Genomic DNA, 23,767 nt, shown 5'->3' on the forward strand with positions numbered 1-23,767 from the left:
TGCAAAGATCAAAGAAAAATAAAAGTTTGCTTTCTCACAAAGCAAACCTTCAATGACTTTTTGCCAAAATGGGGAAAGTTGTGCCAAAATAAAATAATTGAAAGGAGCTACAGTGTGCAAACTTTAGCTTTTCTTTAATCAGTAGGTTTCCTAACTGATACCATGCTGCAAATGTATATACTAGTTATATGGTTTTACTCAAAGCGTAAAGGGGGGCAAAAATGACATAAAATTTGTTATAATAAGTCCCAGATTTTAGCTTTAATAAAAAAAACATAGTTCACCTGAGAGAACAATTTAAAATTCACATATCAACTGCTGCCATAGTCGTTCACTTTCTGTAGGGCCACGGCACTCACATCGAGGGCATCTTCATCGGGCAGAAATTCCCTCAGTAAGAAAGACAGGAGCATCTGTCAGGGAAAGGTATGAGTGAGCCAACACGACAGGAACATTTTTATATCATTCTTCTGAGGAAGTTGGTTTTGTGAGAGAAAATGTTGCAAATTGCATGCATGAGATACAATCAGGGAAAGTGACAGAATTACATCTGTATCTCACTCTATACAAGGATGGATACTCACAAACACCAGTCTCTTGTTTTCATCTCTGTCCTGAAACAGTCTGAAAACGGTCTCCATATCCGCCCTCTTCAAGATGAGGTAGTTGGAATCTAGGATAACAACACAGAAAACGGCATGGGCGAAGGATGCTTTCATGAATACATGTTTACAGTTTGATTCTATTAAACCAGGTGGTTTTCAAATGGGTGTGGCGACACGCAGGGGTCCTTGAGAGGTATTATTGCTATGTGTATAGCAACAGGATTTCTTTTCAATATTTTGAATACAAAATTGAAGACATTCTGAAAACGTAGGTTAGGATTTAGAAGGGGTTTTAGGCGCCTCAGGTCTAACAGACTTGAATTGACTAAAATACAAACACAGTTATAAGCAATTATACTAACAATAGGTTTCAATATCCCCAGTGCACATATATTTCTCGCCTACAATTGTGATATTTAGACCATTTAATTTAAATAGTGCCTAGGACAGAATCATGTGGTAGAAATGGTATGGAGCAATGTCAATAGCATGGTGCAATGCTGAAGAGTGGAGTGGACTTTTTGGCTACTGATGTGAGATAATTGCAGATGTGATTAACGAAGACATAGCAATTTTGCTAGTGGTGTACTGAAAACGGACCACAAGGATTTTCCATGTCTCCTAGCAACTAGCCTGGAACTCACCTATGCTTTCTATGGCATAGCTGGACATGAGACTAATTAAGTAGAGCGACAGAGAGGAGTGTGTGTGTGTGTGTGTGTGTGTGTACGGGTGTGCGCGCGTCAATTTAACAAAGGTGCAGACGATCAGAAATCAGCAGAGAGTGATCGATGTTTGCGCCACTCTATGCCAAATTGAAGTGGACTCGGACCCAGACTTTTTTTTCTCCCTGGAAATAAAAACGTCTGGGTTTCCGAGGTTACCTAGCAACAAAGGAATGTTGAAAGCATCTTCTTAAGACATGATGAGGGCTAGCGTACATTTAGAACAGATGAGCTGATGGGCTCTGTCCCTCGTCTCGTCTTTCTCCTCGTCGGTGCGGTGCTGCCTAGACGGCGCCGGTGAGCCACCAGGCCACTGCTTCTCGCGCAGGTTGTCGACATACGCAGCCATCTGTACCTCTGTTGGGTTCATCTTGCTTAGAAAGGAGTTCACCTTCCTAGTAAGAGGAATATATCTGTTATTGTATCAAAGGTTCTGGGATTAGGGAACCGTGAGAGAGATAAAAAATTACTTTAAAATAGCCTTACTTTTTCAAGATGGGCATAACGGGCTTCAAAATGGCATCAAATATGTTCATGAGGATGGAATTGCCTGGAAAACCGATAAAACAATGAGCATTTATTGAAACTTTACTGGATAATACTGTATGAAGACAACATTATGACTATTGTGACATCTGAATGCTGAACAAACCAGATATTTCCTTCAACAGGTCAAATATGGCTTTGGTGGCTTCCTGTTGCTCCCAGCTGGCCTGGCTCTTCGGCCCCCGTGGTTCGTCCCCTCTTAGCGGAGTCCCATGATCCTTCAACTTAGTCCTTTTCAAACACTTTCCACCCAAACTCCGCCATGACAGGCTGTCTGTGCTATCCATCAATGAGTCCCCATTTTGCGTGCGTTGGCATGTGATATCTGAATCGGTTTGGTCTTCATCGTGGCCGAGTTTTATTGAGGCCAGGGCCTCCTGCGATTTGGACCGGGATAATCCTTTTATTATCGTTTTCAGAAGAGAGGTTCTGGGATTTTCTAAATCCTCCGTCTCATCTTGAGAACAGCTTTCATTAGTTGAAGAGTCCAAGCCAACAATAGCTTGCGGTTCCTTATCGGCCTCTCCCACTGGCGGTTCTGAAGTAGGATCAGTTTGGGAGATAACAATAGCCGGGATTGCAGCATCGGTCACATCGAAGCACTTCTCATTTGAGGCCTCAGAGGATTCTGCTGGTGGAGTCGTAGTCTCTGGACACGAAGGGCCATCTAGATGAGAGCTGTGAGGCTGTAAAGAAAACAACACAGAAAAGTTACTTTGAGACATTCAATTCACAGCATAGCACAAACAACTTAACAATTAAATTTCCCCTATTGAATAACGTTTTCGTTGCAAATGAAACAAACTGTTGTGCCGGTGAGACAACTGTGATTGCCTACAACCTTTATTAAATAGCTGCGGTTGTTCCTTTAGATACTGCAGTTAAACCTTTTATTGATCCCTGTGGAGACAATCCAGGTGTCGTAACAGCAACACACACACACACAGTATGGTGTCTCCTCAAAATCACATGATAAAAGAAGAACCATGGCCGTGGTATACCTCGTCTTCCTCTTGTCCTGGAGTCAGCAGGTACGCCAAGCCGCTGAGAAGTCGCCACACGCCACTATGTCCTTCTTCTTCACTCAGCAGTTTGTCCAGCGGGCAGAGGAACTGAAAGACAGGCTGGCTGTGACCCATCACGCCATCAGCGACCACCGTCTGCACAGCAGACGGACAAAAGGTTATGAGATCTTCTGGTCAGTGGTGGAAACTAAGAACATTTATCTTCATCACATATCTTGAGGTACTTTTACTATGCAGTATTGCCATTTTATTTACTACTTTATGCTACGTAAATATACTTTTTACTCCACTACAATTATTTCACAGCTTTAGTTACTGGTTATTTTGCAGATTTAAATGATTACAAAACGCATTAATCGGACAATCTTCAATGAATACAAGGTTTCATGGGGTGAATAATTAATAGGATTTTTTTCCCCCTTTTTTATCCCACCCTTTAACCACTTAAGCCCTATTTTGTAGTTTAGCGATTCGAAAACAGGCAATCTACAAGCTTGTAGATCTGCTATTTTCTAAACATTTTAAAACATTTTGAAAAATATTAAAGAATATGGAAATTCTGCCATTCTGCACAATGCGTACTTTTACTGTGACACTACAAAGTATATTTTGACTTGTACCGGAAGTATGTCTTGAACACTGTCCATGTGTTGTGTGACAGCTAACCTAAACATGAGTCTTGTACTCATGGAAATGTTTACCTGAAGGAAGAGTTCCACTGAGGCTCTGACTTCCTCCTTGATTCCATCACTGACCGCCCCCTCTGTGCTTTTCGTCAGCTCTAATATCAAAGGAAGTTTGGCGGAGTCCTGAAAACGCAGCAAAGCATGACATTTAACATGCTGTGACACTGAATTATTTTTTCATACCATCTGTAATGGAAATTAAAAATGCAACATCCCATGTTGATCTAATTTATGACTGTTGGTATATATATATATATCACATTCCAAACGTGTTAAGCAAGTTTTGAGGCTTGTTTACACAACAGTGCTCTCTTGTGCACATCCCGGGATAGACGGTGAGGAAATACTCGACTTGGGAAATAAAACGGATAGCAAGAATGAAACCCTTTTTTGTGCATGTCCGTGCATGGTGTAGTTCGGACATATTTTACTACATAAGTTTACTGTAAGGTCATGATGAAATTCAAAACAGTTTACTACATTTTTATGATTTCTAACTACTGAATAGATCACTCATATTATAATGAAGTTGCTGAAAGATTCTAAACCCTGTTCTAAACACCCTGTCAGAAGTGGCTCCCAATACTGTGACTTAGCTGTGAAATAAAAAGTTGGAGCTCAATGATTAACTTAATGGAAACGTTATGAGCAGGAGGAGTATAGCCCATAACCGTTGCGGTACTGCCATCATACTTCACACTGAAAAATGGCCACGGGTGCAGATTTGCTGAGTTAATATTCTCACTGAATGTTGGGGTTTAGAGGGAGGCGGTGAGAGTGAAGGAGGGGGGGGGGTCGTTATTAGCCTACCAAATAAGCTCAGACAAATGACCAATCATCTACTTCCATTACTGGCGCTGCTGGGCAAAGGGTTATGGGTTGCTTTGAGCCATTCCTTATACACTTAGTTGTGCGTGGGTGTCAGGCACTGAAAATAGCAGATGTGCCATTTTCAGTGCGCAACACCCACATGCAAAAAAGTATAAATTAGTCATTACTTCCTCGTGACTCCAGGTCAATCACTAAGTAAAGATTTATTTCCACTCTCTCTGTGAGCACAAGGAAGTAAAATGCAACATTTGCATGTACATGTTTCAATTAAGGTTCTTCCCCTTTAGTTTTTCCTCCTTTCCCTCTGAGAGCCTGAGTGTGTCAGGCAATAAATGTTTTTGCATCAACAACAACAAAGTAAGATGTGTAATTGTGTGAACAGGTACAGTATGTAAATTTCATCGCCGTTAACAATGTGCAAATTTGCATTTGCAGTATTTAGGAAGTTTGAAAAAAGAAAAACAGAAAAAGAAAGAAAATTCACACTTTGGATTACATCTCCCAAGTTAACTGACTGAAAAGAAATGTTTCTATCCAAAAGTCTTCATCTCCGAAGATGCTGTCGGAATAGAAACGTTTTTTTTTAGTCAGTACATTGGGAGCTGCAGCCTTGTGAATTCTTATTCTGCACTTGGATGTGCACAAAGCCACTCTACTGTGCATAAGAATATGTTTCTTTATGCCATTATATACCTCAGTACTTGGAACAATGATCTAGTACCTGCCACAGTGGTTGGCTATGAACACTGTGTGTGTCGTCTCTAACCTGCCATCTGTTGCGGAAATATATAACATCCATATATGTCTTCTTGATGTCCCAATGAAGGTTCTCTGTGTTGTCCTGTTCCTCCAGGTGAGCAGTGAACACCAGCTCCTCATTCTGCCACTCCGCCTACAGTAAGGTACAGTAAGGTACAGTAAGGCACAACAGAGGCAGTGGTGGGAAAAGTACTATGTTTCTTTAATCCATTTTGACCTGAGATCAGATTCTATAAATGTCTTCTGCATCCTGACAGTTTTCTGAAAAAGCTATGTTTCTATGTCAGTCGTTCTTTGATTTAAAAAAATAGCAGACCTACAAGCTCATAGCGCGCCACCGAGTGGCGCGCTATGAGCTTGTAGGTCTGCTATTTTTCAATAGCTAAAGCATAACATAATGCTAAACACCAAAAGGGGTTCCCGCCCAAAATGGGTTAATCAAGTAAAAGTATCAATATCACATTTAAAGTAATGTATAATTCAGAATAGCCGATCTACAAGCTCACCATGTGTCGCATCGTGGCGCATTATGAGCTTGTAGATCGGCTATTTTCAAATGGCAAAAATTTATATACGGCTAAAGTGGTTAATGTATGTTTGGTAATAGTAATCAAGCGTGAGGAACGTCTCACGGCCGAAATGTTGCTCTCCTAAATAAAAAAGTTATCTTGAACCAGCAAGTGGCAGTGTGCGGGTCTATTCTCTCCTACCTATATTGTAAACAGAAAGTAAAACAGAAAACTGGAAATACTCAAGTACACTACAAATACCGTACAGTACTTAAGTAATACTGTCCACCACTGAGCAGAGGGACAGACAGACAGACAGACAGACACGCTATCTCAGGCTCACACATTCACACAACATCCAGGAACGTTGCTGGCTGCTGCAGCGGGTCCCCAGCTGCATTAACGAGCACTCGGGACATTCCACACCTGTCACAGTGATTCGCGACTCACATGAGGGATGCTGAGAGCCCAGCGGCCGACACGCCACATTTCATACGACAGCTTGAATTCCAGCATGTCCTCCTGAACGCTGGTCAGGTACTCCTCCAGGTCACTGTCGTCCTAATGAAAATCAAGAGCCAGGTCTGTCACGTTTCATTAATCACCACATTAACATTCATGAAATTTGAAAACTGGTAAATTAAATTCAAGGCCAGGGTCAATGTTTCCGTCCGGCTGGCCTGCTGTTGTTGTCAGAGGCTATTATTATTATCTAGTGGAATAAATGTCTATAGATAATTACTACATTAAATATGATAGATATATTGTAATTAATAATTTGAAAAAGTAATACAAATATTCTTATATTATATATTTATACAGTGTAATATATTATGAATACATTTCAATTAGCCTTTTAACAATGGCCTTTTAGCAATTTAACAAAGAAACCATCTTAATAAATTAAAGTAAACTTCAAGTAGACATGTACAACATGAATGTCCACCAATGAATTCTGTGGTGGTGTGCAGTACAGCACACCAGTCTATATCTTCTGTAGTTGTTAATTGATATAAATGGCTTCTCTATACTGAAACAAACATTCCTGGTCATATTATTAACCGGTTGTGCAACTGTGTAAACACGCCATCTTTCATGCCCTAGATGTGCCTCAATGGTGCCCCCTACTGGTAGAAATCTCCAGCCATGTGTACCTCATGTGCACAGATGTGTTTGCTCGCAAGGAAACGTTACGTCATCACTCAGTGTCCAAAATGTTCACTTCAACTCTATGCTTATGAAGGTCACTAAAGTCCCTCTGGCCTCTTCCTCATATATTAGTAAAGTCAGTCAAGGGCAAGAGTTTTTTGTTTTGTTTTTTGAACCACTGACCAACCACAAAGCACACTCTCAAGTTGTTTGTTAGGTAAGCCAACACACTAAATATAATTATTCCAGTAAGTGTACAAATGAAGCCATAACAGAAGAATAATTGGGGTATTTTAGTAAAACAGATTTGGAACTGTGACGGACATTGTTTGTTTAACTGTATGTAATGTGTTTTATTTTTAGTTTTGTCATTATTATTTATTTATTTTTGTTCTTTATTTATTGTTGTCAAAACATTTCGTGATAAGATTTTGTTTGTATTTGTGCTGCCATGGGGATGTGGGGGGGGGGGGAAATATATGTAAATTGTTTTGAAAATACTTCTTTGTAAAGAAGTATTTTTTTTTTGTTTAGAAAAAGAAAAACAGATTTGGAAATAGTTCAAAGGGGGTACAGATGTGTGTGTGTGTGTGTGTGTGTGTGTGTGGGGGGGGGGGGGTTATGGGTTTCCACAATTAACTGCTGAGCCCTTTGGAAGGGTACTACTGGGCCCAAATCAGCCAGACATCTGTGATAAGACTTTTAGACCCCTTTGGAACCATCTGTCACAGCCAGCCCCCTTCTGCCTCTGAGAGCTAATCTAATATTTAATCCATGTTACTGCACATCACAGCGCATCCTGTTTACTGTTAAAGAGGGCATCTTGGAAAACGTTGAATTAGATGTTTAGTTATTTATTTATTCCTTCCAATTACGTTTTGTTGTTATGATGATAATAATAGCTTCCTTGGATCTGGTGTGTTTCTACTCTGGTCTGCTCTGGAATACAGCACACGTTGAAATGACCATGAATTTGAGTGTTTATATATAATGTTTTCTATAACAGCGCTAGTCTGGAATCTTAGAACCTCTAAGTGAAGTTGCAATGCTTTCCCTTGCCAGATTCCCATTGTTTTCCCCCAAACGATTTACTATATGTCTATGTACGCAGAAGATAATGTCTGTGGTGTTTGTCCACAAACCGAAGAGAGTTTACCGTTTTGTCCAACAACATTTCAACAACTACTGTATTCAGTAAAATGACTCCACTTAATACAGTATCTCAACCATGAATTATCATGCCGCCATTAGCCGTCTACTGTAAGTAGCACTACTGTCACTCGTTTTTTAAATGAATATATACAATCTGTATAGTAGATTATGGTAATACAATAATTTATACAATTGGAGTCGTTGTATTTTGTCTCTCTGCTCTGCTATTGGGACCTTTAGATCGTACCAAAGGTCATGTCTCACCTATAGACACAGGATCAAGAGTTTTCTAAGATTAAATGTATCCCCTGAGCAAGCAAACTCTACAATACATAGTGCAGTTTTAATATGAATTGCATGTGGTTCAAACACTGTCTTGTGAGCCTATTTTCATTGATCCAAAACCGCAGTGCAGTAATTCCTTATTATGCCGTAGTAGGATCCCATGGTGGAAGCAATAAGCCTAACGTACACTCAATGCATTGCATCATCTAGGTTAGAAAAATCATCATCACGAGAACTTTCCCACAGCATGGGAGTACCACTGAATACAAATAAAAAACGTCCCGAATTGTATGGGTTTTTCTTTCTTCTTGCAATTCCAACTTCAGACCTGTTGTGCATTATGAGCTTTAAAGCTGCAATCCGTAACTTTTAGGTCCTACTCGGGATTCAAACCCGGGTCTCCCGCATGAGAGATCTCCTCAATCCCCACTTGGCCAGGGGAGACATTGGCCCTCATTTATCAATCGAGTGTAAAATCTGCCACAGATTCGAGTGCAGGTTTCGTAGTACACCCACGTCGCCACGGCATTTATAAAGTGATCGCAAACAGCTGATCCTTCCTTAATTTCGTTCTGACGTTAATAATAAATGTGACGGCAGAAATCTATCTGGCACGCCCTATGAAATCAAGCCTCGCCCTCGTTTTTGCGACTGAACACATGACATACGACCTGTGTGAACCATGGAAACCATGGAAAAAAAGTTTCTCCCGTGCCTTGCTGCCCGCCTCACCCACCTCTCTCATACACACACACACACACACACACACAGAAGCACACGCAACTTGCAAGCCCAACTAACTGGTGTCTTGTTAAATAAATAAAGAACGAACACCTGCATGAATTAAATAAAGTTGTAGGCCTAACCTGTCTGTTTCCCTCTCACCTCGCTTGCCTTGCTGTCATGTCCACGCACGCACGCACCTACATGACACGTACATCGACATCGCATCGCCATGAATGGAATTAGTTTGTAGGCTGGCCTATATACATTTTACCCATTCGTGCACAGTGCACGGCGAAGGCGTGATACTGCGCACTGCTGTGATATTAAAGTCCTGTGGGTGACTCAGTGATGCCTGCATGAGAGATAGGCTATCATGTCGTCAAGGCAGTCATAATCAACGTTTATGTAGTGATTTGATCATTGATGAACGAATCATAAACATATGGATGAAGGCTTGCTTGCATGTGTGCTGGTATGTGTTGGCGACGCACGCCGCGGTCCTGTCCTCCCGACCCCCGAAAATGATCTCGCTTTTATCTGAACTGTCTGTCAAAACCTGTCTAAGCACTTATTTAAATGGTGAATGATTAAGCCCCTTACGCCTATAGCCTGCTAGTACTTACTACAAATAGGCAAGCTGTATGCTTGTCATTGTCACTTGGAAATAAAGGGGTGCAGTCCATTTATGCCTTCTTTTTTTTTTATATCATAATCACATATGCCGCATCATCACATGCACTCCAAAATCATCTCACAAGTGCGCTCGCATAACAAGGCCAGTAAAGCACCGTTTGATTAAGCACAAACTAATACATTGTAAACATGTTATATTGTTTTTAATTGCGCGATTTTAATTACTAGAGTTGGAAATCTCTCTTTTGTTTTTTACATACACATACCGTTTTATATTAACATTTTAGCAGTGAAAACATATGTTTAGATGCCTGTGACAGCGTGTCAGCAGTTCAGACAAGGTTGTTTCTGCTTGTGTACGACAGAAAAACAGCCAAGGACAAAGCGTAAGACAGCTCCCGACCAGACGTGACTTTTTGTCCTACTCAAGTTCAATTTCAAGCTTTGCCGGAAATGGTAAATGTCGAAAATGCTTTCCCTCGCCAGATTCCCAATGTTTTTCCCCCAAACGATTTACTATAGTCTATGTACGCAGAAGATAATGTCTGTGGTGTTTGTCCACAAACCTAAGAGAGTTTACCGTTTTGTCCAACAACATTTCAACAACTACTGTATTCAGTAAAATGACTCCACTTAATACAGTATCTCAACCATGAATTATCATGCCGCCATTAGCCGTCTACTGTAAGTAGCACTACTGTCACTCGTTTTTTAAATGAATATATACAATCTGTATAGTAGATTATGGTAATACAATAATTTATACAATTGGAGTCGTTGTATTTTGTCTCTCTGCTCTGCTATTGGGACCTTTAGATCGTACCAAAGGTCATGTCTCACCTATAGACACAGGATCAAGAGTTTTCTAAGATTAAATGTATCCCCTGAGCAAGCAAACTCTACAATACATAGTGCAGTTTTAATATGAATTGCATGTGGTTCAAACACTGTCTTGTGAGCCTATTTTCATTGATCCAAAACCGCAGTGCAGTAATTCCTTATTATGCCGTAGTAGGATCCCATGGTGGAAGCAATAAGCCTAACGTACACTCAATGCATTGCATCATCTAGGTTAGAAAAATCATCATCACGAGAACTTTCCCACAGCATGGGAGTACCACTGAATACAAATAAAAAACGTCCCGAATTGTATGGGTTTTTCTTTCTTCTTGCAATTCCAACTTCAGACCTGTTGTGCATTATGAGCTTTAAAGCTGCAATCCGTAACTTTTAGGTCCTACTCGGGATTCAAACCCGGGTCTCCCGCATGAGAGATCTCCTCAATCCCCACTTGGCCAGGGGAGACATTGGCCCTCATTTATCAATCGAGTGTAAAATCTCGAGTGCAGGTTTCGTAGTACACCCACGTCGGCACGGCATTTATAAAGTGATCGCAAACAGCTGATCCTTCCTTAATTTCGTTCTGACGTTAATAATAAATGTGACGGCAGAAATCTATCTGGCACGCCCTATGAAATCAAGCCTCGCCCTCGTTTTTGTGACTGAACACATGAAATACGACCTGTGTGAACCATGGAAACCATGGAAAAAAAGTTTCTCCCGTGCCTTGCTGCCCGCCTCACCCACCTCTCTCATACACACACACACACACACACACACACACACACACAGAAGCACACGCAACTTGCAAGCCCAACTAACTGGTGTCTTGTTAAATAAATAAAGAACGAACACCTGCATGAATTAAATAAAGTTGTAGGCCTACCCTGTCTGTTTCCCTCTCACCTCGCTTGCCTTGCTGTCATGTCCTACATGACACGTACATCGACATCGCATCGCCATGAATGGAATTAGTTTGTAGGCTGGCCTATATACATTTTACCCATTCGTGCACAGTGCACGGCGAAGGCGTGATACTGCGCACTGCTGTGATATTAAAGTCCTGTGGGTGACTCAGTGATGCCTGCATGAGAGATAGGCTATCATGTCGTCAAGGCAGTCATAATCAACGTTTATGTAGTGATTTGATCATTGATGAACGAATCATATGGATGAAGGCTTGCTTGCATGTGTGCTGGTATGTGTTGGCGACACACGCCGCGGTCCCGTCCTCCCGACCCCCGAAAATGATCTCGCTTTTATCTGAACTGTCAAAACTGTCAAAACCTGTCTAAGCACTTATTTAAATGGTGAATGATTAAGCCCCTTACGCCTATAGCCTGCTAGTACTTACTACAAATAGGCAAGCTGTATGCTTGTCATTGTCACTTGGAAATAAAGGCGTGCAGTCCATTTATGCCTTTTCTTTTAGAATATCATAATCACATATGCCGCATCACCGCATGCGCTCCAAAATCATCTCACAAGTGCGCTCGCATAACAAGGCCAGTAAAGTCAAAATCAAGTTTGCCGATGTCGAAATCGAACAAGTACAAGACAGTAAATTTCTAGGAATTATAATTGACAACAAACTTAACTGGCATACACACTAAACTCTAAAACTATTGCAATACTGTATAAGATGAAACCCATTTTGGACCAGAAATCACTATACTTACTGTATTGCTCCCTCGTACTTCCGCACATCAGTTATTGTGTGGAAGTATGGGGGAGCAACTATAAAACAAACATCAACTCCATATTTCTTCTCCAAAAGAAAGCAATCCGAATTATAAATCACGCTGATTATTACACACCAACAAATCCACTTTTTATTCAGTCACACACCCTAAAATTGCATGATCTGGTAGACCTCTCAACAGCAGTTATAATGTATAAAGCACATAACAGACTGCTTCCGCCCTGTGTCCAGGAGTTGTTCGAGGCTCGAGAGAGCAGGTACAATCTCAGGGGATTCGGCATATTCAGGGGGACTAAGGCAAGAACCAACAAAAAGGCGAGATGTATAAGCGTAAGAGGTGTGAAACTATGGAACGGCTTAGACAATGAATTGAAAAAGTGCGGCTCAATTAGTACATTTAAAAGAATGTATAAATCTAAAACTATAGATAAGTATAGAACATTATAAACCTAGTATTGTTACAAAATCATATTAGTATGACAAAGTAATATAATAACTATATAATAATCATATAACATTCTTCTCATGTGCGACTCTGGATTCTGTGTGATCAAATCTGTCTTCTCCTGTGTATCTTTCTGTTTTACTTTTCCTCGTGTTCTCTTTTGTGTTTGGTTTTGTTTTTGTTTTTTTTGTTTTCTCTCTCTTCTGTTTTTTTCTCTGTCTGATTTATGTCCCCCCCCCCCCCCCCCCCTAAACCCTTTTGGTCTAAAAAATAAATAATAATAATAATACATGTAATGTAATGTCTTTGCTTTTTGACCAAAATAAAACTGAACTGAACTGAACTGAACTGAAAGCACTGTTTGATTAAGCACAAACTAACATGTTATATTGTTTTTAATTGCGCGATTTTAATTACTAGAGTTGGAAATCTCTCTTTTGTTTTTTACATACGTACACATACCGTTTTATATTAACATTTTAGGAGTGAAAACATATGTTTAGATGCCTGTGACAGCGTGTCAGCAGTTAAGACAAGGCTGCTCCGCTTGTGTACGACAGAAAAACAGGGACAAAGCGTAAGACAGCTCCCGACCAGACGTGACTTTTTGTCCTACTCAAGTTCAATTTCAAGCTTTGCCGGAAATGGTAAATGTCGAAAATGTCGGTAATTTCGGCGTGCACCCATATTTTGGCGTACGCACGGTTGATAAATGAGGGCCATTGTGCTTATAAGCTTGAGGCAGTTCTATTGTACTCACCAGTAGGTGTCCTACCCTACCCAACACCAAAATGTCTCTATGGAAGAGTAGAGACTGAGAGGTAACAGGTACCGTCGCCCATAATCCATCTTGCCCTCATTTATTTTCCACCGACCTTACGCCGACCACTCGGTGTGGCGGTTCTTGTATTCTTTATTTTATTTTACTGAGAATAAGGTTAGAAATAGGTTTAGATAGGCACTGTTTTACTGAGGTTAAGGTTAGGAATATGTTTAGGTTTAACCATTTAAGCATAGTTCATTTAGGTTAATTTAGGAAAACCAGGCTGAGCAGTTCCGCCGGCTTATATGCCTGGCGTGAGTTGGTAAAAGGGCGACTTTGTTGGTATTGGACTGAGAGACCACCTCCTCTAACCACGGCAGACAGATGTGCAGCTAGTTACATTGTACTAACATTATCTACCAATGCCATACAGTTTGGTTATGCCATTAAGACCTGGGGCCAATTCTACAAATGCCTTAAAAATATTTGTAGTTCTGAAACTTTTTCGTAATTCGTAATGTTACTTTCAAGATTTTTCAAAGAATTCAAAAATAGCAGATGTACAAGCTCACATATCTGCTATTTTTGAATAGCCAACACTAACCTAAATCTAATCTAAAATGACAGATGTTTTCCTGGTTTTAATGGGTTAAAGTATCATTTTACTCATTAAAAAAGGTTCCGGATTGGAGCTTTAATCTTGCAGTTTATAGTTATATGTTATTTTTATTTTTTTCTCACAAATGTGAGATACATTCATGACATGATGATTGATGAATGAGAAATGAAACCCTCAGGATTGTGTTATCTTTTGTCAGTTGAGAAAATGTGCTTCCACAGTTACCTGCTAAACATTCTGACTGAAAAACAAAGAAAGATGTTCCTACGTCATCGGAATCCAGATCCAGGACAGAACCTTCTCGATCTTCTCGGCTACATGCGTCGGACTCCACACCGGCCAAAGCCCGCATCATTAACTCCTGCTCCACCTTCTTCATCTTCTTCTTCTTTGCTCTCTTGGACTTCATCTTATCCACAATTTTTGACCATCCTTCCTTCAGCTTGTTGGCTGAAATTAAAGCACGCCACATGCCCAGACGTGCACACGTTATATATACTGTGTATATGTCAATATCTTCGCCAGGCTAAAAGCAAACAGGGAGAATATGTTGGATCGGCCATCCGCTATGGATCAGACTAACATCAGAGACTGGCCTCACTTCTAGTGGAGATATCTCCATGACACTCTCTAGTTTTTTATTTTGTATATATTTATTTATAATGTAGTAGTAAACACTACTATATTTATCTTATTACTGTTGGGAATGTTTAAGATCATTTTATTCCACCTTTAGCTCCTTGGGAGTATGGTTTGTTTTTATGTTGTTTCATGTTATTGTATTTCTTTGTTGCAAATACAAACTTCCAAAAACAAATTGCGAGATTAATAAAGTAATTTGAAGGGCTGCTCCTACGCACAGAGGTAAGCTAATAAAGCTAGAGTCACAATAGCTTCACAACAACCCGTTCAACACTCATCAGATTACTGTGCAACTTTGCATGCTTGCTCAGCTATCCATTCTTAGAATCCCATTGAACCATTTCTCAAACCATGCTAAATTGTGCTGACTCAACAATGATTGCAGAGATTGGTCTGCATTAAACCAGGCTGAGTTTAGATGCAGTATGGTCCCAGCTTTATCTACCGTCCCACAAGGTTTCAAAATTAAATCCACTGTTATATTAGTCTGTGTAAATAAAACAAAGACACACCTTTCTTGCTGGGTTTCCTCTTTTTGCAGGTGGAAACCTCGCTCTCTGCATACCTAAAAAGAACCCAAACATAAGACAGGCACAGGCTTGTCTTTTAGGACAAAAGACGGTTGTTACAAACAAGTGCAATGTTAAAAGCATTGCTTGTTAGTATTATTGCAGGCAGACAGCAGATTGTAGATGGATGACAGCCACTCACGCTCCACTGCTCTCCTCTTCCTCATCTTCCTCCTGCGAGGACTCAGAGAGTGGCTCTGGCCCGGCGCCGCAGAGCTCTTCCACAGAGCCTTTGGAGGTCACGCTGTCGAGTTGACTCAACACCAGCTGGTTCAGATTGTCCGGTTCAGACAGCCATGAAACCAGCAGGTCCAGAGCTGAGGACAACAAATACGCAAATAAATGACAACAACATGACATATCCCAGTTGTAAGCTAGATACATTCACATTTATCTCTGCCTGACATGGCAGGAGAACAGTAATAATAGCACATGATGTCAAGGTTTACTATTTAATCATTTAGCAGACGCTCTTATACAGGGCGACAAAGTACAAGGTCAGACAAGTATGTTACAAATAAATAACATTTGAACATCTTCAAGATGTTGGCCTGTGTATTGAGAACAGTCCAATTTTGAATTTAAAAATCAGCACATACTTATGCCAGTAAGGGACATTTTTAACAATGTCAGAATCAGTTAACAAATCAGTGTGTACATTTGGTCTGGCTCTGGATAATAAAAAATAACTGAAACGGAGTACACTCGTACTGTGTGCATTGTAAATCTCTAGCACCAAGCTGAAAGTACAAAACACTGTTGCTGGGTCACCAAAACAAAGGACTGTCCAGCTGGTATGAATGTTAATGTTTTAACCACAAGCATTTAAATGAAGTTGTAAAACCTGTTCCATGGTACAACATTCCCAGAAAAAGGTATGTTTCATTTTTCAGCAAAGAATTACAATAAAAGACTACAATAGATAAGAACCATAATGTAAAACCAGGATACGTGCTCTAAGCCCGGACAATAATTTACAAAAGAATAATGTAAGTCATGGCAGTTAAGAGTACATTTTTCCACTGTGACGGACATTGTGCATTTGTTTGTTTAACTGTATGTAATGTGTTTTATTTTCGTTTTAGTTTTAGTTTTGTCATTATTTATTTATTTTTATTCTGTATTTATTGTTGTCAAAACATTTCGTGATAAGATTTTGTTTGTATTTGTGCTGCCATGGGGATGTGGGGGGGGAATATATGTCAATTGTTTTGAAAATACTTCTTTGTACTGTAAAGAAAATCAATAAACAAAAAAAAAGAAAAAGAGTAAATTTTTCCTCCCAAACTTCCTGAATTACACAATTCAGTGATTTACTGTAATTTGTGTATGTCTTTATTTAAGTTTAAACAACAGGTGTGCAATGTGGCAAAAGAACATCAATAGAGAAATGTTTCTGGTCGTACTTGCACTTACAATGTTGAAGGATACAATGAAAGTAAGTTTGTTGAAATAAATGTATCACACTGGTGAAGTTGACATTCTAGTGCTCGCTTACCCTTTAAGGCAACGATCTCATTCAAGGCACAGCGGTTGACATCTTGTCCCCGTAGAGACTCTGGGAAAAGGTTACGTACCAATGCCTCAGAAAAAGTCCTCAGAACAGCCACCTCTTCTGCCCTGGAGCTGAACAGAGGCTCTCTAAAGATAACACACAACCCCCCCAAAAGAAATCAACGTATTAATTCACAATTCCCTATTAATCTTTCATTTGAATCCCGTCTTTCAATTTTGTTTCTCTTCGGGAATTGTTGTCAGATTTCCACTCATGATAGAAAGATAGGATTCAGGTAGAGAAAGAAATAAGCAAAATTGCCCATTAATGAAATGTATGATGAAATAAAATGCATTGTCAACATTTGCATCTAAGGGTAGACTTTTATTAAGCCCACGGAGTCATTCGTCTGTTAGTGTCTGGCTATCAGACAGCAAACTGTCTCTCCATCTCTGCAAAACTGAGTCCATTCTTTTTGGGTCTAATCCCAAACTGAAGAAGTCTCCTGGGTTTACAATAGTGGTAGGTGACTTTGAAGTTACAGCCAAGGGATCCATTACTTACCTGGCAGGGTATATTTAGGATAACAAGCCTTCAGGCACAAAAAGTAGTTTCAAAAGTAAGTCAAAGAACACACTTTCTACCTCAGAATATCCAGCCTTTTAGATAAAAACACCCTAAAAATCCTGGCTGGGGCTCTGGTACAATGTAACTTTGACTATACATCATATAGTATAGACTATACTATATACTATACTATACATTTGACTTGTACATCTTCGTATACTGGCATTTATATGAGCCTCAGGTAGAAACTTCAGACCTCCCAAAATAAATTGGTTAAAGTGATCCTAATGTTGCATCCTAGAACTCATCTTCTCCCTGCCCACTTCACCGGTGGCTTAGTGGAGGAGAGAGATTCAATCCCAATTCAACAGGATCGTTGGCCGATAACATGACCTAATTTTAACCAATGTACTGACCTTTTAGAGTAGAATAGACAAAAAACTAAAAAATCACTTTTCTTTTTCTTGTCTCCTGCCCCCTTTCCCCAAAAGGAAGGGGGGCAGGGCAAAATACAAAGGTATTTAGTTTTTTGTCTGTGTTTTGTAGTGTTATTCCCTGTCCCCTTTCCCCAAAAGGACCACAATGGAAACAAGCCTGCCAGCTTTCTAGTGTCTGTATCCTTTTGAATACATTTTCAATAGTGTTCAATCAATCAACCCAGTTTCACCCAGCTGGTGGCCGCTCAGATGATCATGAGTGCTCGGAGCAGGGACCTGCTACTAGGGGTTAGGTGTCTTGCTCAGGGACACTTCGACCGGGGTTTGAACCGGGAGGCCTCTAAGCCTTTCAGTGCGTTTTAACAGCGGGCGAGCATCGGCCGACACATTGCCTAATCGCCCAGTATCGCCCGAAAAGATGAATTATTTTATATATCGCCGGTGACTAATAATGCACTTCCGGAAAATTTGTAAAACGTACTGTGAGTTTAACTCTAACAGATTGCATCTCAAAAACTACTGGCCGGATTGTCAGTCTGCACAAAAACAGTATTTTAATTATTTTTACTCCACATTCCACAATAGGGCACGGTGTGCTATAAGGATGGGAGTTTGGTCAGTTCAAACCGTTTATGGTCAGTTGGATATAAGGAGCAGCACAGCCCCTAGACTTTATTTTATTGGACTACGTTATTGTGATGTCCTTCCACGTGAAGAATACACACACAATACCCACCAAGGACAATGTCATTGTGTTATTGCTTGCTTTTGTCCAAGGGCCTTTCTATGATTTAGTTGTCATGTAATTTTATTAGTATTTTTTTTATCTAAAGCACTTTTGTAAAAAAAAAATCGATAAGAGCTCTATAAATAAAGTCTATCATCATTATTATTATATGATGACTCACACATTCAAACGCTTAGAATGTAATCAGCCATTAGTATTTCAGTGTGTGCCGTAGGTCAAAAGATACAAGCCAATAAAAGAGTCCTTACAGTAAGTGAATGATTCATAGAAGATGATAAAAAGAAAACAATAAGGGGTTTATAGAGTCGAGCACAGTAGTCCGAGGCTCCGAGCCCAGAGTGCCTCCAGCATCTGCCTGATCTCAGTGGTGGAAGGAGTACCCCGATATCTTACTTAAAAGTAGCAATAGCACTATGTAGAAATACTCTTGTTACAAGTAAAAGTCCTGTATTCAAACTTTTAAAATACAAAAGTCAAATCAAAATATACTTGGAAGTACTAAAAGTAAAAGTAAGAATGTCCCATTTCACAAGTGTTCGTCAAAATCTTTCGAAAATAGCAGAACTGCAAGCTTTAAGCATAAGCTTACATTGTGACACATTGTGAGTTTGTAGATCAGCTATTTCCTTCTTCTTCAGGCCGGAAGAAGGTCAGTAGACCGAAAGCTTGCTAAATAAATACATTGATTGTGCGCAGATCTGAGTGTGCGAATGGATGAAGAATAAAATGGGGGATGCATGTTTTGTAATAATGATATGAATCTACAAAGTAACATTTAAATAAGGAATTCAAATAATTGTACTGAAGTAAAAAGTGCCTCTGAGACATAACGGAGCATTGTAGAAAAGAAAGTGTACGTTTAAGTACAGTACTTAGTAGTAATAGTAACATTCCACCAATGGGCTCACCTGTCAGACTGCTTGGCATTGTGCAAGTGCTGCGTCAAGATACGAATGCAACCAACGGAGGCCTCACAGACATCCAGGTCTTTGGCCCTGAAGATGACTCGATCTATGACAAAGTCAAACTCTCTGCTCAGCACCTGGTGCAGGGGCTGGTCCTCACGGAGTTCAGGGACACAGTACCATGGGAGAACGAGCTGGGTGTATGCGCACTCAATCACTGGTGGGGAAAGACGACAAACCAAATTCAACACAGTTCATGACTTCATATAGAATAACAGACTTGGATTCAACCTTTTTAGTTTCAAGGACCCCCCAGTTTGATATGAATTAGGTCATGGACCCCCCATTTTATACGTTTTTAAGTGGTGCAAAGCACTTCCTTAATAAGTGAGTATGTGTGTGGGTGGGTTGCTGGCTTGCTGGCTGGGTATGAGCATGAAAACACCATGGTTGTTTTTCACCACCTGTGCGCAACCTAACACACACACAAACACACACGCACATATTAACTGTATATATGGTGATTTCAGGTGTTCCAGTACAGTACAGTGACAGTACAGTACAGTACAGTACGGTAGAGGGTACAGTAGAGGGACCCCCACACGGTAACTCTGTCATTTCTCAACCACTACGGACGCAGGGCAGAATCGGGCCGGCACCCTGGGTGCGTTCCTGTGGGTCTGGACCCCCCCCCCGGGATCCCCACACGGAGTTGCACCACTTACTTCACATGGGTGTGATTTTTATCTTGGGGAACAAGGGATTTTACGTTGTAAAATCCTCAGTACAGTTACAAACCCATAAGGGTCACTTTGGTCCCATGGTGATCCCAGGACCCGACATGAACAGTGGTTTAGACTGTAGTCTTTGGAGCCTTTTAGGAAATGACTGTTATCCAAATCATCAAATGTAGTAATCTACCTCAATAAAGGAAAAAAATACATATAGCAATAGAAAAGTTTCTAAATTATAGACTTAATTAAACTGAAACTCCAAAGATATATCAACACTCCAATAAAAATCTCAGACACAAATCAGTGTAAATGACGTGACTGCAGGCTCAGCGCCAAAGGGAGAGCTATTAGGATAAACACACTCAACCACTGGAGTAACAAACACTCAACCACTGGAGTAACAGCATTGTTTATGTACAGGCTTCAACCGTTGTAAATAATCATCAGAGGTGATTCCTTCCTGGAACAAAACAGTCTAACCGTCTAGCTTTTTCTCAAGTGTGAAACAAACGAAACCACTGAGCCTTGTCAGATACGCAAACTGCCCTAGATGGTTTATATTTCCTGTTCTGCACAACTGCACAGCAAAAACCCAGAGTGAAACTCTCCTATAGATGGGGTGGGGCTTTTTCTCCCCAGATGATGTAATATGATCTCTGTGTGCAGCTGCCTCTATAGTCTATACAGCATACGACCCCGCTCAAATTTGTCAACTCTAAACAACAAAGATTGCTGACAAAACGAAACAACCAAAGAAAACACTTCCTCATGTCACTTCTTGTCGTTTTTCATAGATGCTAGTTGTTACCATATATTGTAATCTATGTCGGTTACTTTATGTTTTGTTATTTTGCTTGACCACGAATGCCAAGAATGTTATTTGGGTAGCATATGGTTTAAAAAAAGACAGATTCTAAGTGTGATTGATGTTTATGTGACATATAAATTACATTTTTGCAGCACTTGATGTTTTCTTTGCACTCTAGTTGAAGTAACAATTCATCGTTGTTTGTTGACTAGGATCAGATTTCTTGTTTACTGTGCACACCAGATAATGCATGGCAAATCAATGTGTAGGTCAAAAAACAAACTTCTAAAAGCTGCTGCTTAGTCCCACCTTGCTGAAGAGACTCCTTAACATGAGGATACTGCAGTTCCATTGATGTTTCAGTCAATGTACTTGTATTTGTGGGCTCTCCGTCACGGACATCAAAACCCTGACCCTCCACACTGTTCGCCTATAAAGGAGAGAGAGATAAAGCTATAAAACAATTCAATTAGAGCGCACCCATGCACACAACATGACATCAGCTTGTGACTGCAACTTCCTGTTCGCAGATGACTCGGCACTGCTAGTCTCGGACAGGAACAAACTGCAGGTAGAATCTGCACCTGGCTCGCTGATAACACACTATCTTTATACCTGGGAAAAACTGAATCCATTCTCTTTGGATCTAATAGTAATCTCAGCAAGGCAAATGGCTTCTTGGTTAGAGTGGGTGACAATGTTATCACACGTTAAGATGAAATTACCTACCTAGGTTCCATCCTGGAGGCCAAACTTTCCGGTGATAAAATGGCCACCAACGTAATCAAAAAAGTCAACCAAAGAACAAGATTCCTTTACAGGAACTCCTCACTGGTCAACAAAAACACCTTGAAGACCTTAACAGGAGCCCTCGTACAAGGTTTCTTTGACTATGCATGCACCTCCTGGTACCACAGCACCTCAAAGGCCCTTAAAACTAGGCTCCAGACTTCCCAAAACAAACTGGTCAGGCTCCTACTTGGCTCCTACTTGGCCTCACCCCTGCCCACTTTGACAGGCTGGAATGGCTTAGGGTCGACGACAGAGCATCTTGCAATGGGTCTGGTGACTCTGGTCCACAAGATTCGATACACCACCAAGATGTCCACAAGCACAACACCAGAGGGAGTGCAACGAACCATGTACAACCCAGATTCAGCACAAACAAGGGACTAAATTATTTTCGCTCCTATGCCACCAAAATGTGGAACGTCTTACCAACAGTCATTAAGACATGCAAACCTACGGACGGCTGCAATTCGAAACTGGCCCCCGTAAAATCTGAATACCCCCCCACCGCCCACCCCTTTTTCCCCTCACTGTATATGTTTCTTTTCCCTTTTTACCTCCTTTATGATGAATTCCTGTTCTGTTCTTTGACTATATAGAAGTGGCTATTTGTACGTCTCTAAATGTGTTGATGAATTGAACAAGGTGGACCCTCTTGTAAACAAGTGTAATGCTTAATTGGGTCGTCCACTCACAGTCTTTGTATTGAGTTTGTGCTTGAAATGCACTGTAATTCTGCAAACTTTTAATACATATTTCAATCAATCAATCAAAACGATTACTGGGCATGTCAAGATTCTGGGCATGTCATAATAGGTACACATTCTGCAAAAATAGCCAATCTACAAGCTCACAATTGTGCACTTTTCTGTCAAAGATATTTGGTGTAGACAGAAAAGTCAAACACTCTACTCTGTAGAGGGATATAATGGAGGGGAGGGGACAAAGTACAGAACCCTGCACCCCATCATGTAACTTTGGGGCTTTAAATGGTCGATTGTTTTGATCTAAAGTCGACCAAGTTTTTGTTAATGCACAGTTCTCTATAACCCTTTACCGCCAGTCTACTTTCAATAGCCATGTTAAACCATGTTTAAAGTCCTATGATGACTATTAATCACCAAGGAAGTTCTTCAGTTGAGGTAGTTCTGTGAAAGAAATCCAGCCTGAGGCAGTTTTTTTTTTTTTTTTAAGAAACAGATGTTTAAGTTAAGAAAATGCACCTCAGGCTAATATTGACACGGTCATACCATCATAACTCTCCTGCAGTGTGTGAACAACATGTAGGCCTACAGTATAGTTAACATGTATGTAGTGTGTGCCATGTATCATGGTAGTCAATATTGTTGTGGTAATAGACAATGCATTTGTTCACAAAACCATGGAGATGACAAATCAACATAGGCTATTTTGCCTATTTAGCCTATGTTTTGTAGATTGTAAAGTAGGCTAACAACATGTAGGCCAGTTAAGTATAGTCTATCAAAAGTAATGCCATAGGCTACTGATATTGAATGCATAGCTAAACTGACTGATATATGATATTCCATACTTTGCATAGCTAATGCAATGTAGGCTATAGAATGCAGCCATTCTGGGCTAACTTGCAAATCATCGTACAGTAACATGCAGTTTCATTACCTGGAGTGATTTTTCATCAACCACATCGTCAGTTTGGGTGCTGCTATTCTCCCGACAGCTGTTTTGGAATATCAGTGGAGTTGAAATGCAACACAAAATGCACAGCAAGTACTGGGTCAATATTCGTCCGCAGTCTGTCAAATAACAACACAGTATACCCAGAATGATGGCCAAAAAACTCCATCGCCATATGTACATCTTCTTTGTCCGCTTTATAAAACACACGGTTTACAGAAATCATCTCAGGAAATACCAAGCGCCTTCGTAGATCCACATTTTGGGTGAAAAGATAAGATCTCGGTTTATTCTCGAACAAGCAAACTCCAAAACACCGAGAGAAAAAAGGAGGGGAACGTAATGTGGATGAGGAGTTGTGATTGGCTGTGAACTGTCTGCTATTGATAATAATACTGTGCCATCTGCAGGTTGTAG

The 23,767-nt window shown here is 40.4% G+C and overlaps 1 protein-coding gene across 1 annotated transcript; it reads right to left on the reverse strand.

Moving 5' to 3' along the window:
- Positions 1 to 182: 182 nt before the first annotated feature.
- Positions 183 to 23,621, reverse strand: LOC310873649 (uncharacterized protein). Its single transcript, XM_083786198.1, has 16 exons — positions 23,336 to 23,621; positions 21,215 to 21,335; positions 19,367 to 19,580; positions 16,710 to 16,852; positions 15,354 to 15,528; positions 15,155 to 15,207; positions 14,269 to 14,450; positions 6,137 to 6,247; positions 5,185 to 5,310; positions 3,603 to 3,710; positions 2,878 to 3,036; positions 1,983 to 2,562; positions 1,817 to 1,880; positions 1,547 to 1,725; positions 585 to 673; positions 183 to 413 (listed from the first exon to the last, which is right to left on the reverse strand). The coding sequence occupies exons 1-16, from the start codon at positions 23,531 to 23,533 to the stop codon at positions 312 to 314; spliced, it is 2,604 nt and encodes an 867-aa protein (XP_083642324.1). The 5' UTR covers positions 23,534 to 23,621; the 3' UTR covers positions 183 to 311.
- Positions 23,622 to 23,767: the final 146 nt, after the last annotated feature.

This window comes from Protomyctophum parallelum (genome assembly GCF_964188405.1).
Source record: "Protomyctophum parallelum genome assembly, chromosome: 16".
NCBI lineage: Eukaryota > Metazoa > Chordata > Actinopteri > Myctophiformes > Myctophidae > Protomyctophum > Protomyctophum parallelum.

Coding starts and splice junctions, on each gene's coding strand:
- LOC310873649 (XM_083786198.1), bottom strand. CDS start 23,533: ATGTACATATGGCGATGGAGTTTTTTGGCCATCATTCTGGGTATACTG. Junction 15,208..15,353: donor GAAGAGGAGAGCAGTGGAGC/GTGAGTGGCTGT, acceptor GGTTCTTTTTAG/GTATGCAGAGAGCGAGGTTT. Junction 3,037..3,602: donor CAGTGGAACTCTTCCTTCAG/GTAAACATTTCC, acceptor TCTGCTGTGCAG/ACGGTGGTCGCTGATGGCGT.